At 36.1% G+C, this 20,115-nt stretch overlaps 1 protein-coding gene across 4 annotated transcripts in view; it reads left to right on the plus strand.

Moving 5' to 3' along the window:
• LOC103717736 (sterol 3-beta-glucosyltransferase UGT80A2-like) overlaps window positions 1–20,115 on the plus strand; it is a 34,797-nt gene that overhangs the window by 3,343 nt on the left and 11,339 nt on the right. The window contains exons 1-12 of one of the 4 annotated variants that reach the window (XM_088718241.2): window positions 1,733–2,170; window positions 3,726–3,913; window positions 4,819–5,140; window positions 7,046–7,288; window positions 8,458–8,569; window positions 8,671–8,841; window positions 12,663–12,726; window positions 12,954–13,011; window positions 15,414–15,591; window positions 16,021–16,151; window positions 18,816–18,918; window positions 19,039–19,115. In XM_088718241.2, coding sequence (XP_088574367.1) covers window positions 7,052–7,288; window positions 8,458–8,569; window positions 8,671–8,841; window positions 12,663–12,726; window positions 12,954–13,011; window positions 15,414–15,591; window positions 16,021–16,151; window positions 18,816–18,918; window positions 19,039–19,115 — 1,131 coding nt within the window. In that variant the 5' untranslated portion in view covers window positions 1,733–2,170; window positions 3,726–3,913; window positions 4,819–5,140; window positions 7,046–7,051. Of the gene's footprint in view, window positions 1–1,732; window positions 2,171–3,725; window positions 3,914–4,818; window positions 5,141–7,045; window positions 7,289–8,457; window positions 8,570–8,670; window positions 8,842–12,662; window positions 12,727–12,953; window positions 13,012–15,413; window positions 15,592–16,020; window positions 16,152–18,815; window positions 18,919–19,038; window positions 19,116–20,115 lie in introns of those variants that run through there. The other 3 variants (XM_088718242.2, XM_039123549.3, XM_039123548.3) reach the window with 3 other exon arrangements.

Below are 20,115 nucleotides of genomic sequence, written 5' to 3' on the forward strand. Positions count from 1 at the left end.
TAGTGCCACCGCCATTACCATTGCCTTTGCCATCACCATTGCCACAACCACCATAACCGCTGATTATAGATTTTTGGCTTAAGTTTTTAAAAAATCGACGATATTAAATATGCTTATATTCTTAATTTAAATAAACAGAAACACAGATTCAGTTTTCAGGTTTTAAAAAATAGCAAGCTGATGGTGATGCCATCATATCCGAAGAACTTAGAATCTGTATTTCTACTTGCATATGAAAAATTTTCCATCCTTGTATCCAACTCTATATCTGAATTTGGTCAGATCTTTCTATCAGAATCTGATGCAAATCCTAATTTGGATGAGGTTAGATTTTATCCAACCCACTTTCAGCCCTTTTTGGATCATTTGACTTGAAGTTGAAGGGTTTGCTTATAGTTTATAGGAAGAAATGTTTGGAGCATCCATCTCGTCCCAAAGTGCACTTTTTTGGCTAGGCATAGTTGGTATCAAGGATTGGAGTGTTGGCTGTGCCGTTGTGCCTTCCATGCTGTTTGCCACATACCATGCCAAGCCTGAGTTGGCACCCAATAATGGGCTGAGTTGCTTGGTATTGAGTGGTATTGCCTCGTGCATACTTGTAATACGTTTACCAATAATGCTTGATATGGCTTAAAACCAAGCATAGGCCATAGAGGTTTTCTAAACCCGCCCCTGCGACCACCCCTCTTTTTTTTTACAAAATGTTTCAGGTATTTTGAGAATGTGGTGTTTGGGGGTTTCCAAGAGTCTGGTGAGGAAATTTGCATAGATTGAGGTGAAATTGAGGCAGATCAGAGCCTACCTCTTGCAGTTATCAATATAATGGTTCCCTTCCATTTTTTATGTCATTTATATATAAAATATAGACTAAAGATGATAGTTTTTCGGAATTTGCAGCTTAGTATAGCTTTGTTTTGTTGTTTTTAACGATAGAACACAAATCTGGAATGAAAGTGAGTGATTTTGGGAGGTTCAGCCCAAAGCAACATGTCTGAAAATAATCAGATGCAATAATGCTCATTCAGGTTGATTTTTATATGTTGTCAAGTAGGGCATGATCTACAAGACTACAACCATATTGTTTTTTTCCTTTTTGAGTTACATTTAGTTTTAAAATTCACTTTATGTTAAATAATTGTAAAATTGTAAAGAAGTAAATTGCAAGGAAGTTTATGGTAGCATATTGCACTATAAATGTGCAGATGCTACCATGATTGCATTTTAATTAAGCTAAAGGTTGGTGTGCTTGGGTTTAGTATGAAGTATGAACCTATGTAAAACTTGGATATTCTCAAAATCAACTTGAGCAAGACACATAAGACTGGGTTGATTTTTTTTCTATGTAGCATGCACGGGGCTAATCTGAAATCCTTGAAAAATCAATTTTGGATTTATCCTCATCAATATTTGTCTTATACTTACATTGACACACACTTTTAATTGCTAAAGGCTATTTGCAGGGTTAAAATAAAAGTTTAATGCGTAAAAAATGCCCTACCAAACCTAGAAACATGTTTAAAGCATCAATTTCTTTTTAAAATGCAAAGTAAACCCCCTTGTCCCATGTACACTGAAAATATGCATGCCACAACATGTGCTCCACACTGCATGGCACATGACATTGCTGTGACAACCAGTGGTATCAATACCTCAATCGTCGTTGTCATCAGTTGGATATATAATAAAATTTGCAATTTCTTATAAAAATATCTGATTCAAATTCTAAATGCAGCATGCTAGTTCTGTGTCGACCTAGCACTAGCACAATATAGATGCTAGTGCTGAACATGTGGAGGCTTGGTAATACTAATGGTACACTCTGTCATACATGCACCAGTAAACAGAGTTGTGCCGCATGTTGATCTATCTCTTCTAAGGACATATTGAGGGGCATGGATTGGCAAAGCGAACACTTCAATCCTTGATACATAATTCAGTTGCTCTGTCATATGAGATTGTTGGCATGCTAAGGCCTTGACTAAGCACCACAAGGAGCTGTTCTGCAGATATCTTAGACCACATCTTCTCCTATTATTTTGTGAAATATGATGGGAAAAACCATGGTTTTGAAAAACTAGAGGGAGTCTGACAACCAAATGGGAGAAAGGAAAAAGGGAAATCTGAAAGCTGCATCTGGTGAACTTGCTGGTCTCCCCTACCATCACCTTTGGTAAACTCACTAACTGCTCTTTCCTCCTTTTGGTCCCCAAGGCATCCAGCCTGTCTTTTAAAAAACATAAGCATGCTCATCATTGGAAGTTGATGATATTCATCATCCATCCTTGCTTTGTTGGTTTAATATGTGCAACCATCTTTCTTGTTGTCACTGAACTTTGTTCATCTTACTGTCCTTTGTTTAGGATATTGATAGGGTTGTAGGTAGGAGAAGATAGAATCTTGTCACAGTGATCATCTGACTAAGCAACGAAGTTAGTTAGTAGATAGTGGATTTTTCATCAATATTTCCATCTTGCTAGTCAAATTTACAAGCAATGAGCATTCATACAAGAGTTTCACTCATACCAAATTGATATTAGGAAAATTCAAGAGGAATTTAAACAGCAAAGAGAGAAGCATTGACTGTCAATGTTAAGGTACAAATAAATGTTCAAAGTGTCTGTGCCTAAGGGGTTTTGTGGTCACTATCTTAGTTGCTTTAAGTAACTGGGCCTTAATCATTTGGTTTTCGACTGACTAATATGGATGGAACAAAACAGAAGTGACTGACAAGATTAGCAGGCGTATTTTGGTTTTATTACCACTTGGACTATTATTGGTCTAATTAAATAGAAAAGGGATGCAGGAAGTTCAACTAGGGTATGCAGCTGAGCACCTCAGCACCTCCATTCTTTATTCTCTTCCCTATCTCTTCTCTCCATTTTTTCCTTTCTCTGCATTAGCTATTACATAATACTGATATGGATTGATACTACAGTAGTATTTCCATTTGTTAGTTCATTTAATTAGCTGGTAGATATATTTAGCAGAGCACTTGGCAGAAGTTCGTGTAGTTGCTCCCTTGCTCCACCTTGGAACTTATGAACCTACATTTTTCACTGTGCGGGTAGAATGTAGGAACAAGTCATGTTATATAAAGTTTCTACGTGTTTCAGTGGTTAGTAAGCTATTATGCAATTGCTTCTCTATTTTATGGCTTCAGCTTTTAGGTTTTGGAGGCATTATGGAGATACCAGCCTCTAACTGCAATAAAGGCATCTCACTCTTCTGAAAGCTAATTTAATTTTATCATTTATGCAACGCATTTTCCTTGGACTGCATTGTGGTTTGTATCTTACATTGCAAGGTTGAACAGTTTCACTTCCTCCTTTTTCCCAATACCTGTCAAACCCATAATGACCATTGATTCACTGGATTCAGTTATGCCACAAACTTTGATAGTTTGATTTGCACTGATAATGGTGCATTGACTTATTTTGACTTTGTTAACAGCATTGATGTTGGAAGATCTTTTAAATCGTCTTTGTAGCATGCTATCCCTTTTTTTCCAAGCCATGTATTCCATGTTATTAAATTAAATTAGTTGCTTGGTTACCAAAGTAAAGGTTGGGAAAAATGCATATATTTTGTGTTTATTGAACTCAGAGGAATTAAAAGTTGTTGGGTTGATTTTATTCCTGTTGGAGTTTTTCTTTCTTTCTTTCTTTTTTCTGTGTCTCTCATTGTGATATTACTGTTGGTGCTATTTCTGAAACTCTTCTATTCAGTGATCATTGACAGAAATCTACCCAGGACGAGTACCATGCCTGGTGGAACGAAGAATACTGAAAAGTCAGAGACATCCTCAGGTCAGCATAATTGGGAAAGATCAAAAATTGAGACACTTGGGCAACGTAATCCATGTGATCACCCAGCAGCCCAACTATTTGATGATAAGATTTCTGTTAAAAATAAGGTATGAACCTATTCCATGCCCTCAGATTTTTTTTTTTTTTTTGGGGATTATGTTTTAGTATATGATAAGGTCCTGTATAGTATAACTTGTCATGGCACCAAATGCATTTTGGTTGCTTGGTTGTCAGCGCATTCTGAAATCTCATCTTGAATAACTAAGAGTAGCAAGTGCACTTCTGATCTACTAGTTGCAAATCTTTACGCCTCGTTGCTAGTTTGGGACTGTTGTTAGACTTTGGATGATGTGTCAGAGCCTCTCAGCAGCCTGCATATTGGGCTTCTTTTTCTTTCTTTCTTTTTTCTTGGGTACATTACAAACGGTCAACTATGTGCATAATGTCTAAGTAGCTAGGATACTTGCTAAAATAAACCATCTCCTATTAGTTTTATACTTAACATTATTTGACGTGGAATATGCTTATCGGGAGTAGTATCTTCCTTTATTTGTAAAACACCTTCATGGCCATAATACCAGTTGGCATTTTCTCAAACTATGGTAAAAAAATCAAACCTATGATTCCATCGACGGTAGTCAACATGAGGATGCTATCCTGTGGAACACATGTTAAAAATATCTCCTAGAGATTAAAGAATAATGGTGAGAAGGAAAGAGGAGAAAAGATGAGAAGAAGAAAGGATAGTAGAAACAGTAGTGTTTAGTGTGCCCTCTTGCTTTATCAGTTAAATCTGAGAGCCCTATTGGCTGCTCAAATGTATAATATACCCAATTTGAGACCAGTTGGCATTCTTGTCACATTTTGATAGTTTGGGCCAAAATGCTAAAAGCTACATGGAACATTTATTATATGAACCAAATATCCACTAAAACATATAATTTCATTAATTTTTTAAATGTGGACTAATCTTATCAAGTTATTATTTACCTTACAAGATTTTGCATTTTAGGACGCTGGATTGTCAACTGTATGCTTTGCAGCCTGATTATAATGATGCAACTTTTTTGGATGCTCTAGAAAAAGCTTCACCTCTGACTCTGAGAGAGGAATTTTAATGTAAGAGTATGTGTAGCAAGGTCTACCATACTGCCTCGTACCACTCAATACGGGGCGTACTATACCGTATCGAGAGAAAACCAGTACGAGATACATATTCAAGTCGGTGCAAGCCCTATACCGCCCATACTGAGATGCACCAACCTATATCGAGGCGTACGCAGGTGCATACTGGACCGTACCGAGGCGTACTGAGATGAAAATTGAGAAAATGGGTAAGAGAGTTATTTTGGCACATGCGTATCTGGTACGAAGATTGCAGACCTTGATTTGTAGTGTGTGACATGTTGGCCTTCGCTGCTTCCCTTTTTGTTCACAAGGTTACATTTTAAGGAACGGACAATATCTTTGCTTGCCTTTTAGTTTATGGGGAAGTAAGCTAATTATCACAATGAACACCTTGCATCCATGGACGACCATTTGCTTGTAAAATATACCTCGGCCTAATGCAACTTCTAAGATCAAAAAGTTTCTTTAGGATCTTCTGTTTTGTCAAGTACATGCATGAATTAGCAAACATCACTTGAAAGTTATAACAAATGAGATTATTAGCCTTTTTGTATCTCTTTTGCATTTTATCAAGACCAAGGTCCGCCGTACCGGTACCGGTCGGTGTATCGGTGTCAGCCTGGACCGGTATGTTCCAGTTCCGTATTGGCTCCGTACCAATTTCGTACTGGTATGACAGTCGTACCGGCCGATTTTTTAATCAAAAGCTTCCGGTACTGGATCTCACGCTGATCCGATACCAATCCCTGCTCGGATCGACTCGTACAGGCCCGTACCGGCCGGTACGGCATACCCTGATCAAGACCATGAAGAGGTTCTGCTTGATCAATTATGAGCTTTGTTTAGAGGGCCCAAAAGATGCTCCAACTTTTGAATCCAAGTATCTCACTATATGTTCTCATCTTTCAATTTCATGACCACAGAAGCACTATTAGTTTGATTTTGGTGAAACAGTGATATACCACATTTTTTTAATATTTTAATGCCAACTCTCGATTTTTGTTATATATGTATATATTTAGTTCTTGTACCACTATATTTACTGATTGATTAACTCGATACCTTTTGAGGCTGGCCATTTTCTTGTAAAAAAATATCTCAATCTAATGCAACTTCTAACATATGAAATTTTTTTTTTCCCAAATTTCATGAAAATTCATGAACTGCCTAACATGACTTACAATAGATGAGGTGTTAGTGGATTGTAATTGTTAGGGACATAAGCGTTTTTATATCTCTAATGCACTATGTTAAGCTCATCAATGGGTTCTGCTTGATCAATTATAATTTTTTCCAAAGGCCCAGAAGATGTCCAACATTTGAATCGAAGCATCTCAGTTTCTGTTCTGCTCTTGCAACTTCAAGTCCTAGGAAGTAAATTTAACTTGATTGGTGCAAAAATGCATTACCACATTTTTTAGTATTTATGTGCCAACTGTTGATGTCCACTTTATCATCTATGCATTTATAGAATGCTTAGTCACTCTAACGGCTGAAGTGAGTAACCCAACACCTTTTGAGAGCAGTCTTAACATGCCAGCCTTTTGATTTCGCCATTTTCACACCCATCATTCATTTTTCTACTTATGTATTCTTGAAGTAACTAAGCTTTCAAATTCGTATGAGATTGATTTGCAAAGTTTTACATAGTTAAAGAAACATCTTTCGTACTGCATGTTCATGAAACGGGTACCTTTTAAGATGCTTCACAGACTACTCATTGCTCATGGTTAATTTTGGAGTCAAGCTTGTGCCTTCTTTAAAAATTTAGAACTTTTGATTCTGGGTTTCTGCCTTCATCAAAAAAAAAAAAGGAAAAATGATTCTGGGTTTCTGCCACTTTCATCTCTCACTCAGTCCTGTGATGGTCTTTAAGGAACCTCTCATTTGGGGATGTTACAAAGCTGATTCTCTTATTATTGACCATCATATTGTGTAATTGTGCATACACCCACACACTTCCTTGCAAACCATGCATTGTTTTCTATTAAAAAAACTTGCATCATTCTTTGCCTGTATACACTAAATTTTCAGCACCTATGCAATTTGTGATATAAATTGAAAGCTTTCTTTTCTTCTTTTCTTGGATTTTTATTTTATAAATGCTGCAGCTGAAAATGTTAAATCGAATAGCTTCACTGAAAGATGATGGAACTGTAGAAGTTGATGTTCCGAGCAGTCTTGAACCTATGCCAGTTGATATTGGGTCTGAGGATGTTGCTGCTGAACCAGTTGATGAAGAATTACTAGACTCAATGGACTTCCAGTATAGACCACCCATGCAAATAGTTATTCTTATTGTTGGTACGCGAGGAGATGTGCAGCCTTTTGTTGCTATTGGTAAACATCTACAGGTTAGCTTTATTTTTAGCATAAATAGTGTCTAAACTCGTCGTTAGCGATCTCTCCACCTGGAATGCATGGATGCCTTACATCATATTTAAACCCTTTTTCCTAAATTTAACTTATGGAAGCACTTACTAAAAATGTACTAATGTGATTCATTGATCTATACATGGTGGACATTTTAGCTTTTCAAATTTGAAAAATACTTAACCTGTTTTTATCATTGCCAATGTGAACAGAGCATCTGACTGGTGTGAGTTAAATATACTGAAGCCACCATTTTATTATTGACAAACCTAAATATCTTTACACAAAAATTTTGCTTATTTGAATAGAAACAAGAAGCACAAAGAAATATATAATTTAGAATTTTGTGCTTTGGAGAAGTTGGATTGGGTTACTTATTAGATCATGTGGAGAGATCTACCATCCATTTGATTGCCTAGATGATGCACCATGCTCTTTGTATTTTGGTTAACAGACAATGCAAGTGCACAATTGGCGATTTGTTTGAATTGATCTAAGGAGGATAAACAACTTAAGAATTGTGCGAATTGGAAGAAAATCATCAAAAAAAGCAATAGGATTTTTCATATACGACAATCTGGAATATAATGTTATTTGTTCTGTATATGGACGCCTCTGCTAGATGGAATATGAGGTTGAATATCTTTTCTAAAATATAAGCATTGTTTCAGATGAATGCTCACTCTACAGAGACAAGAAACATTGTTGCTTATTGTTAGTTAATTATTATTACTGCTATCATTAGTATTATTATTTGTATTATGAGCATTACCTTAGAATGTGTCAACCATTCAACAATATGTTGACCAACTAATACAATTTTTTTCTTGTCCATTGATTCGTTAATTTATAATGATTTGCAGTCCTTTGTTTGTTGAAGTACCATTACTTTTTTATAATATAATTTTACTTTATGTACAGTAATTAGGATGTGAATTTGGAATTTATCGATGCAACTACTAAATGCCATTTCTTACATTCCTTCTCGTGATATTAAGTATTATGTATGGTTAGTCTGGTCTTTATTGAAGCATTTGTTAACAGTGGATGCAATATTTTCCCCTATTACTGTCCTAATATCTTCTTATGTTCTTGACACACTAATTAAATAGAAAGGATTGGTGACATAACCTGAGATGATTTCTTGCAGGACTATGGACATCGTGTTAGACTAGCAACTCATGCGAACTTCAAGGAGTTTGTATTGACTGCTGGACTGGAGTTTTACCCTTTAGGTGGAGATCCCAAAATTCTTGCTGAATGTATGTGAATTTCATGCACCTGTTGTTTATTACTTGTTAAGAAGACATGGTAGGTTAAAAATTGGTGGAACTTGATAGTACTGGGTTGATAACTCGAACAGACATGGTCAAGAATAAAGGGTTCTTGCCTTCAGCACCTTCAGAGATACCTGTTCAACGAAAAGAGATCAAGGAAATTATATTTTCATTGCTCCAAGCCTGCAAGGACCCAGATGTTGATACAGGCGTTTGTTTCAAAGCAGATGCAATAATTGCAAATCCACCAGCATATGGTGAGATTTTATCTGATTTTTTATAATATTATACACAATATGTACACCCTCTTTATTCTCTTTTGTAGTTTTAACAATCCAGAAATGTCACATGAATATCCATTCTAAAATTAACCATTTATTTACCAACAAAATTGTCATAACTGATCAGGTGATGTCCTTTCTTCATTGTACAATTGTAACACACATAAGTCAATACACAATGATCTCTTACATGTTTGACCTCAATCTAAAGTTTAAATATGTATTGCTGGCTGCTGCCAGAAAGCTCTTTCCATCCATTCTAATAGGATTACCAGAATTAGGTCCTGGAAACAACTAAGAAAAGCATCTCCCTCCTGACACCATGGACTCTACCGTCAAGTCAATGGTGATGGCTACTTAGAACCAATACTTTATCTTGTCATTAGAGTTGCCCAAACAGGACTGAGCACTTCCACAATCAACATTAGTGGAAGAATATTGCAAAAGTTTTTTAAATTATCAGGAAAATAACTATATATGGATGACTGAGTAGTTAAGTTTAAATGCCATACCTTGTTGACACTTGGTGTGCACCCACATAGAAAGATACTAATATGTCAAAAGATTTGCAACTGCACCAGCATGCTCTACTTTATTCAAATTCTCTTCTTGAACTAATTTAACAGCTTTCTTCTGGCAGATGGACATTTTCGAACGATGAAGTACAGTTTTTAATATATTTGTAGAAATCACCTAATTAGCAACAATATATTGTGTTATGCTGTTCAGTGCAGAATTTGGAGTCATTTATCATACAAATACCATTATGACAATTAATAGGCATTAGTAATGCAAAAATGCTCAAAACTCATAGTAAAAACTATAGCTAGACATAACCAAGGAAAAAGATGGCAAGCTTAACAATGTGTAAATGCTACAATAATGAACAATAATACACATACATATGAACATGCAACACCTCAAGGTGCCAACCCTACTTTGTGTGTTATGGATGGTTTATATACACACTCACCAATATAGGCTATCACACGGCAACATGAGCTGGCATGAGTAGCGCAATCGATAGGCTATGGTGCTGTTGAAGAACAAAGACAAAATTTGGCAGCTAAGTTTTAGTTTTGAGTGTATTATCAAGCTAATGCTTCTATACTCTGTGAACTGTAATAACTGAAGTCTATTTTATCAGAGATGAAGTTTCCAGTAAAGGAGCCATTGAACTATCAAATCTTTATTGATAATCACACAATATTTACATTGTTATGTTGGATGAAATTCCATCTTCTGTGAAACAAAGCACATCTAATTATTGCCATTTCATCCTCGAGAAATTTGAGGGAAAATGGTAATCACATTATAAGTCAGATCTCAAAATTAAGTGGATGATATGTTTTAAGAAAATCCAGCCAGAAGGAAATTGTTGGAATGCCATGCTGTAATGGAAACTTCAAATCTATGCTCCATCTTACAGGGAGACCGTGAGTTAAATTGTCACTTGATAATCTAAATGATGTTATTTGGCTTATGTGTAACTCTTTCATTGTAATTGACTCTATTCCTAGCTTATATAAATTGATTAATGGCCGCCTCCTATGATCATTTTGATATTTCAGGCAAGCATAGATGGATGCTATTAGATAAAACAAATAGAAGAAATAGGCTTCTAATTCTATCCATACCTTGGTTTCTTTTATCTTCTTTCTTTGATATTTCTTCCAATATTTTTTCCTTTATATTCTTCTTGTTCTTTAAATTTACTATCTCTACTGATCTCCTGAATATTCTGTTAAATGTGCATTAAATTCCTTAATCTGCCATGCATCATGATTTAGTTCGACAAATTTGGAGAAAAAACCCAATTGGCAGTTATTTCTGAGGTCTGTAGTGGTAGCGGAGGACTTGACTAAGAACTCGGCCAGATTTTGATATGCATCTTCTTTTGCCTCGTTTTAGGGAGGTCTATGAGATAGGGTGTATTGGGGGTTAGGGTTTGTTGAGAGGCAGCTCTGTTCTTGTACTCCATCATTTTTTTGATTATAGTGGAATCTATACCCCATCCTCGCTTGTGGATAGGCCTATGTTCGAGCCACATAAATCTATGCGTGCTGTGCTTTTCTTTCTCTCTATCTTCTCAAATCTCTTTATTCTTCTTCATTTTGAGCCCTAAGTACCCTGTGTCATCTAGATCTATTTCAACATTTTCCCTGTGAAATAGATCAGATCTGAATGTATAGGTTTTTTATGCATCTTTGATGTCTTTATAGCTTTTTATTTTGATGTCTCATGATAGCGCCTCATGGACAGTGATATTTGTAGCATGATAATTTAGCGTAAAAATTGTAACTGCATAATAATTGAAGGGACAAGCCCAGGTCCCTCTTTTAGGCTGACAGGATGTGTCCTTTATAGCCATTTGTTACTAGTCAAGCTCATTTGTCTACCCAGATCTTAGTGAATTTTTCTCTTAATTTTTTTAAGCCTTTTCAGAGTGTATTACCTTTTATTATTGACCTACGCTTGCATCAGTGTTGTTTGGTCTCCTGGACTTCTTTTTGTGTACCTTACATGGGTGGGGGCTTCGAACAGTCTTTGTTGTACATGAAGATGGTAATTCAAATGTCTCTTTAGAACTTTTTTCTCTTTTCTACTTACATCCTATGCTTGCTTGATTGTACTCATTATTAACCTTTTCCTATTTACAGCACATTTATGAAAACATTCTTAATCTTATGACTCTTTTCTCGGTGGGGGGTCAACATATTTTACATTCCATACAATGTATCCAGCTATATTTTTTGTTATGTATAATTTGATTTATTTCTGCTAGCTACCCTGACCAAAATCTATATCAATTGTTGGAAATTTTTGTTGGATATATGCTAATTATTCATCATTAAATATTGTGCTCTCTCTTTTTTGGAACTGAATTCTTGTAAAAGTGGTTGAAGCTTCCATTTTTAGTGGTTTCTTGTTGGTACTGACCATTAACTCTTTGACAGTTTACATATTACTCGCTATATCGGTCTTGCATCTTATCACTAGTTCCAGTGATCTCATCATTTTGTCACTTTTCTTGGATGTGCCTGCAAAACTTAATTACCATGAAATGTAACTTTTATTGTTAATGCTAGTCTGTATAGATTTGTGTAATTCATATTTTGCACTATATAAGCTGAGACCCTAATTGTGCGTTTTATTAGCTAATGTAAAGTATCTATTTTTTTCTTCTTTTTTTCCAGCTATTTCTTATTGATTTGGCAGTTATGTTTGGTCCAGATTAGTATCTGAAGCATTGAGAGTGTTTTTGCCAAGTGAATGTATTCTGACTAATTTTTGTGCATAACTTAAGTTAATATATAAATTCACCTTTGTGATTCATTAGCTGCATTTATATGGACTTATTTTATCTGAATTTTCCTAGTTTATTTGATTCAAGATTTTAAGTGCTATGTGATAGTGCAAAGCCAGTGCTTGGCGTTCTCTGGCACTTAGCTGTGCCCCCTTCTGGTTTGTGCTGACCAGCATTGCTGGCACTTCAATCCATGGTTCCATCATCTATATTCCATGTAATGGTTTATTACTCTTGAACATTGATACGGTGAATGGGGGATCATTTTCTGGACCACTAATTTGCTCACTGTAGTTATTGAGTTTTCAATCTTATAACTGGTTCCAACACTCCTCATCTGGTTTGCCTTTCTGTTCTTGATCCATTCGGGGAACTTGTGTTGGTTTTGATATTTCTTGTTTTTTCTTATCCAGGGAATTAGTAGTATTATTGTTCTATGCACAATTGGAAGTTTGAGACCAACTGTTGACATGGACTAATGCTTGTTCAGGGCATACACATGTGGCAGAGGCGCTAAAGGTTCCAATTCACATATTTTTCACAATGCCTTGGACGTGAGTTCTTTCCCCCTGTTCTTTATGGATTCATTCTTTTGTAGAATGAGATAGATTTTAGGAGACAATAGGCATCTCCTTTAAAATAAACTCATAACAAATCCATGATAAATCTGCTATTAAATTAGTCTGATATGTGCCTTTTCTGCCTTGGTCATGCTGACCATACATATCTATGACAAATCTGCTATTGAATTAGTCTAATATGCTTTTTTCTTCTTGGTCAGGCCAACTAATGAATTTCCTCATCCTCTTTCTCGTGTCAAGCAACCAGCTGGATATAGAGTTAAGGGAGTTCTAGACCCTCAGCTGGGACTTAATTTATTTTATTAGATAATTTTTTTAATTTACTATTTCTCAGTCAGATCAAATGAGTGCCCTAAACTGTCTGAGCTTTGGTTCTTCGTTTTCTGTTGTGATATTTGTATTTTAATGGACAGTTGAATTTTATCTTGATATTATTCATCTTATCTTTGCATCACATCCTAATGCATGGCCAAGTTATGTATTTGCAAGATTTTGCCCCTAAGATATGCTTAGTTTAAAACAGGATAGTCCAAGGGCTAGATAAACTATTTTGGGGCCCATATTCTGAAGGCATGTTATGGTGACCTGAACCTATGTATTTTTTCCCCTACCCGCAACCAGCATGTGCAGTGCATGCTAGAGAGAAAAAAAGGAAAATAAAAAAAATAAATTAAAACATTACATCATAAAAATAAAAGTAAAAGATAAAGTTGAGTGTAGAAAATTGATTATAACAAAAAGAATATAAATAGGAAATCAACAATGAAATATAAACAAAATAACAAGTGTTCATGTTTAATTCTTATATGATAGTTTTCTTAATTTTTATCTAAAATCCAATGAGGCATTAAAGGAAAATGACATTGAAGGCTAAACATGACAGGATTTTGAAATGATATCAAAAGATCTTCTTGAATGTGTAGATTGGAAAGAGAGGCCCTCTCTCCTCTCTGGAAGAGATTGTAACTGAATTATGGTCGAATTTGGTGGGATAGAGGAAGAAATAAATTAACAGGGGAAAGAGGGAATTAAGCAAGAAATTTTCCTTATTTTATCCACATTGGGGAGTCATACATAGTTAGAAATAAGTGGACATTTTGATAAAAATATTGACAGACTGAATGCTAGGGAAATATTGCATCATTCAAAGCTCCCATTTTTATGTTATCATACAGATATTTTCCTTACAAATGTTACTAGGAGCAATCTTTTATTGGTGGAATAAATAATGTTGCGCATTTATCCTTAGTGCTTTCAAATATGTCGAGAACTATACAACATGAGTGGCCTTGGTATGTTATAGGTCTATAGAGGGCTTTCCTCGTCAAGTAATTCATCTTCAATGCAGTTATTTGCATAACCTGCAGACTGACATTTCAGCTAGCAAGATTCTAAGCGTGAAGATTATAGTTTCTGTTTGTTTTTAACGGGTTCTAGGTATGTGGAGTAATTTTTGGGTTTGTGCAGCTTAGAAATTCCATAAGTATGCAGTGAGATTTATGTGTGATGTTTGCATGACCAATTTTCTCCTCCATTTCATGCTACCTATGCCATATGTAGGATGAAAAATGCTCCTTTTGGTTGTTTTGAGAGGATCACTTTGGTCATCCTTGATGCTTTCCTTTTGATATACCTAACATTAATTTCTCCTAACATTCTTTTGGAAAAGTCACGATGCTTTTTATTCTTTTTTTAAAACCAATGAAATGATGTTTGCTGGTTATATTGCTTCCACTCTTGACCATCTAAAGCATTATCATGATAGTCAATTTGAGATAAGGGATCTTTGGCCCTCTCCCTTTAATGAGCCTGAGTTTCGATTGGTTGTCTTCCTTTCTCCTTAAAGTTGCTATGTTCTTAATCGGTCAGCTCCACCTTGTTGGGTGATATGCAAATGGATGATATTTATATGAAGCTTCAAACCCATCCATGTCCCATGAGGGTGACCTGTAATTCCAGCTGGCATACTTGTCTCTCCCTATATTCTATGAGGCGACTTAATCTTTGATCGCAGAACTTACCACTTCATTCATTGTGCAGTCCTTTTTGCCGGTGCTAGTTACTGCACTTTACCTGTGCAGTCCTTTTTGCTAGTGCTAGTTGCTGCACTTTACCTTGGTAATGTCCTTTACCTTGATAAGTTACTCATTACATCTATTATATTGTGAATAAGACATACCCCTTTAAGCTGTTGTCGTTTCCTATCTTGTTCTTTGTTGTTGCAACACCAGTAATGATGACAGGACAGTTTTCCTTTTAAAGATCTGCTTCAAGCACTCATTCTGGAGCCTTCTGAGGGTACAATTGCCTAAAACTGTTAACAGTCAAGTGTAATTCATACCTATCTTTGCCTGAAACTTACCACAACTGGATTGGACAAGTGATACACTAAATTCACTTGGAAGGATGCATTTGATCTTCCTCTTTCTCTCTTCTTTATAATTTCATTTTTTTCCTTTTTAAAAATTTTATACTAGTTAAGAACATAGCTTTTAGAACTTAACATTTTTGCTATATATCAGAATTCTGGGTCTTTTCATCTGAGCTTGTATTTCAATAACAATAATCTTATATATTCCTCTATTGTGATATTTATGTCAGCTCATTGTTCTGTATGGTTCTGATAAATTACCTAATTATAATTTCTGTTCCTTTTGCAGCTTTCATACCAAATCGTTGATTTTATGATCTGGCTTGGAATACGGGACATGATAAATGATTTTAGAAAAATAAAGTTGAAGCTGCGACCTGTTACATATCTTAGTGGTGCCCAGGGTTCTGCCTCAGACATCCCTCATGGTTATATCTGGAGTCCTCATCTTGTCCCCAAACCGAAAGGTCTGGCTTCAAGTACATGCTTTGACTGATAGAGACTATCATTAGAAGTTGAAATTCACCAGATAATATAAATAGTTAAATGGATCCATTAGGAAAGTATAAATACATGGGCAGTAAAAGTTTCAGCATAAAATTACAATAGGACTAATTTTCAAAGTAGGTCTTTATGGATAAGATGTTTCGTTCTTGCTGATCTCTCCTTTATTTGAATAGATGTGACTCAGATAATGGATTAATCAAGTCTGCGGTTCATAATTTCAGTTTTAATAAAGCGTAAATGCTAAAATTCTATCATGTACTTATTGTACAGTTGTTTCTCATGTGACTTAAGGCTTTGATACCTCTGTAATTTTGGTAAAGCGAGTATGTTCTGCACCAGTGGATCATCCCTTTGTTTGCGACAATCTGACAATCCATTTTTGATGGCAGACTGGGGACCTAAAATTGATGTAGTTGGATTTGGCTTTCTTGACCTTGCATCAAACTATGAACCTCCAGACTCACTTATGAAATGGCTTGGAAGTGGTGAAAAGCCTATTTATATTGGATTTGGCAGCCTTGTGAGTTCAATTTCCTGCTAGCACAAGTTTTATGGGCTTTGTAGAAAATATCTGTGTAAAAGTTACAAATTATATGGAATATTTGTATCAAAGTAGTCACTTGTTTTATCTAATATTAATCAATATAGAATTTGATGCTAATTTCCTTCTAAATCATGTCACTACCCAAAATGGTTATTTGTCTTCATTGTCTAAAAAGAATAGAGGGTGAGCCTTGGCACCATGGTAGGGTTGCTCCATTAGTTCAAAACACGAAAACAGTCTCTCCACATGCTGGGATAAGACTGCGTACATATACTCTCATCAGACCCTGTAGTGGCTGGAGCCTTGTGCGTTGGCCCGCTCTTTTTATTGTGTAAAAAGAATGCACAACAATTTTAAATGTTCAAGGGTCCAATGCAACTTCTTTTATTTCTTTGCTGCCTAATTCATGCAGTTACTATTTCTATCATACTTGACTGGTTACTCTATACTAATATAACACTTCATTCAGTTTTGAAGCATGCTATTAGCTAACATAAACCATGCTGCCATTTGAATGTCTATAAAAAATTAGCTCTATCCATTTGGATATCCAGATCTGTTTCAATGCTTAATGTCAACAGTCCAATGCCAACTTGTTCAAGAAATTCAGGACATATTATGTTATTGATGGGTAATTGTTGAAAATCTTTTTTTTCTGGAGGGTTATCAGCATGTTCCAAGGCTGTGTTGAAATCTACTTGATCACTAAGAGCAGTTTTTAGGGTATGCCATCATTATTGTATGTTTATTTCTTAGATCTGCGTATTAAATTTACAGTCTTAAGCTTTTGTGCTTCTTGCAATCTTCAGTCTCCACAAGCTCCTTCTTGAAAAGTCTGAACATTAATTGCTGTAATTAAGAAAATGTCATATTTGTTTGCACTTTGTTGTCTGTATCTTGTGATTCTGCGGTCGTTTCTTTGCCTTTTCTGGGCCCCTTTGTTTAGACTTTAGAACACTTCTCTGTTCAGATGATGGTTACATAGTGTACAGATTTTTGTAAAGCAGATTGCTGACTTAAGTAACGTACTGCCTTAGATGATTAGGAACTCCACAGAAGGGTCCTGACTTATGAATTTGTAAAGCTAGAACTTCAAAAGTTAATTGTATTCCAAAATAGCTCAATTTGACCTAAACCAGATAAATCTATCATGACTACTCGTTTGTTCATTTAATAGAACTAAAATGTGCTGATGAGGGCTAGCCATTAGTCCAGGCAAGTCTTAATTGCTGAAGTTGGTATTCAAGTGACATATTAACAAATCATCTTTGCTGTGGAGGGCACTGACAGCATACATAATTTACTCTATTTTAGCTTATTGATGCAAAGTTGAGCATAGAACTGAGGGCAAGAGTGGGTAATTTTAAACCATTGAAGGTTTTAAGTATCAGCGATGGGGCACTTACAGGATCCATCTGAGCCATTCTCCACTGCCTTGTGGTCGTGTTCTCTATTTAATTATATATGATAAAAATATCTTAAATAGTTTTTAACTATCACTGATATTGGAATGACTCAGAGCCTATGCATAGTTATTTTCAGGGTTTAATTGATGATGTATGAACTCTTCCAATGCATGCATATTTAAGCATGGTAATCATGGCAGGATTGCTGCATATTGACTTTCCAGGTGGTTTAGAAAAGAATTTGAATGCAAGGCTTGACGTACCGGCTGGTACGATACTGTACCGGGCATACTATACCGTACTGGTCCGAACTGATATGCAATCCGCACCATACTGACATTCGGTACGCCTTGCCGTCTCGTCTCGTACCGTACTGCATACCAAAAATTGTCACGCCCCCGCCTTCGCGGGGCACATGAGGCACCCAGTGCCCACATGGGGGCCACATGAAGAGGAAAACACGGGGCTCTCCTGCCATATATTGTCCGGTTCTGAGGCTTCACGCAAGCGTCCTTCACCCCTCTCCGGTTTTGTTTTCCTCCCAAAATGCGTCTATAGGATTTGGAGACACATGCCTCATATGCCCAGGTTCTGGAACGAGTCTTTCTGATGTGGGACTATTGGGCCTCACACCCTTCCCACCATCGGATAAGAGCCGTCCTCAGCTCTAATACCAAATGTCATGCCCCCACCTGTGTAGGGCACGTTAAGCACCCAGTGCCCCGCGTAGGAGGGGGCGTGACATTAATATAGTTGAATGGCATTGGTACGGGATCTAGTACCGAGATGGCGAACCTTGTTTGAATGTCTCAAAAATTATGCCTTTCATCTATGTGATGAGTACAAGTATTCAGAAAATTATGAATTTGAATATTTTATTCTTGGATGAACTACATCTTTTTCACTTACAAAAAAAACTTCATCTTTTTTTTGTTTTGAGAAGGAAATTAAAAAAAATAAAAAATGAAGCACTATTTTTTGCAACCTTAGGTTCAGAACGAGTAATCTATAGATCTACCATGCAATTAGTTATGCTAAAATGATATAATGGAGAAAAAAGGTTCTGACAGGTATTGATGTGTTATATTGCTACTGCAATTTGCATACTAAAATACCTTGGTAGGTAAATGTTTTTTGTTTCTTTTAAATTGTCTAATATACTTATCACTTGTACGATACTTTGCACTTTACGCTGATTGATTTGCTGCTTTTAACTTTCCTGGGCATATCATAGCCTGTCCAAGAACCAGAAAAAATGACCAAGACTATTGTGGAGGCACTGGAGATCACCGGACAGAGAGGTATCATTAACAAGGGGTGGGGTGGCCTTGGGAATTGTAAGTGTCTGGTTCCTGTTTTGTGACCACATTATTTGACAGTGTCTTATGCACATGCTCTGTTGTGTAAAATGTTTAACCGCTTGTCAAATCTTTGTGACAAACAATGTGTATTTCCAGGGGCAGAACCTAAGGAATTTGTTTATTTACTGGATAATGTTCCCCATGACTGGCTGTTCTTGCAGTGTAAGGCAGTGGTAAGGCTTATGCATCCCTTCTTTTGATATATTAAAAAGATTTCAATAACTAGCAATTCATCTATATTCAGAACTCTTCATCTCGTTTTACTAAGAAGACTGTTCTGTGAAGTTGTTCTCATCTTTGCATTTGGCCTTGTGATCTTTATCTCCCAACATCTTGATGCTATCAACATCACTGGCCCAATCTCCTTTCTCCTTTGACTTTCATCATTGTTGTGAAAGTACAAATGACTATAGTACTATAGTGTACAGTGAATACCTTCTAATTCTTGAAAACAGCACCATCTCCTCATAATCACCTAAAAAAAAATGGTTTCTTGGGGTTTTCTTTTATGTAATGGTTTGACGTGCATATACATACATTTCTATATGTAAATCCATATGAACAAAAAAGGAAAAAGAAATTTGAATGACCCCATGCTACCTAGTATTCTTGGGATCTTCTGGCTCCCCTGCACATGAACTGCTCATGGTTGGGAAGCAAAGCTTTAGTGCTGCAGGGTCTTAGCTGCAAAATTTATTAGTCACTTATTTTTGGACTGTCTAGTTCAATAATTTTAGATGGGTCATCTGGTTTCCATAAATTACTAATATACTATGTAGCTTATGGCACGTTGTAGTATCCAATCTTAGCAGAATTTTGTCATGCCTTGCGTTTAACATTTCATAACAGCTCAAAATCTCTTAATCAGTTGATGGTTTTACAATCTCTACTGCCTGGTCCATCCTTCTCTAGGCACCCTAGTCCACCTGGTCACCTCTTTGTTTGATGGTCCCACCCCTCCTTTCTCTCTTCTGCCTAGATTTTATATCCTAGATGGATTTTCTTCCTTCGAACCTCTTTGTTGGACTGCGGTTCTCAATGGATCAAGTCTCAATCCTTTCTCATGGCATCGCAGGATGATTATGATTATCATTTTACAGATTTATTTGCTTTGTGAACTCAAGAAGTGTTTTTGTGGTTTTCTTATACATCATATGCATTTTTTTTCTGAAC

This window comes from Phoenix dactylifera, chromosome 3 (genome assembly GCF_051530095.1).
Source record: "Phoenix dactylifera cultivar Ajwa chromosome 3, Ajwa_hap1_PhDact_Kaust_v1.1, whole genome shotgun sequence".
In the NCBI taxonomy this organism is placed as follows: domain Eukaryota; kingdom Viridiplantae; phylum Streptophyta; class Magnoliopsida; order Arecales; family Arecaceae; genus Phoenix; species Phoenix dactylifera.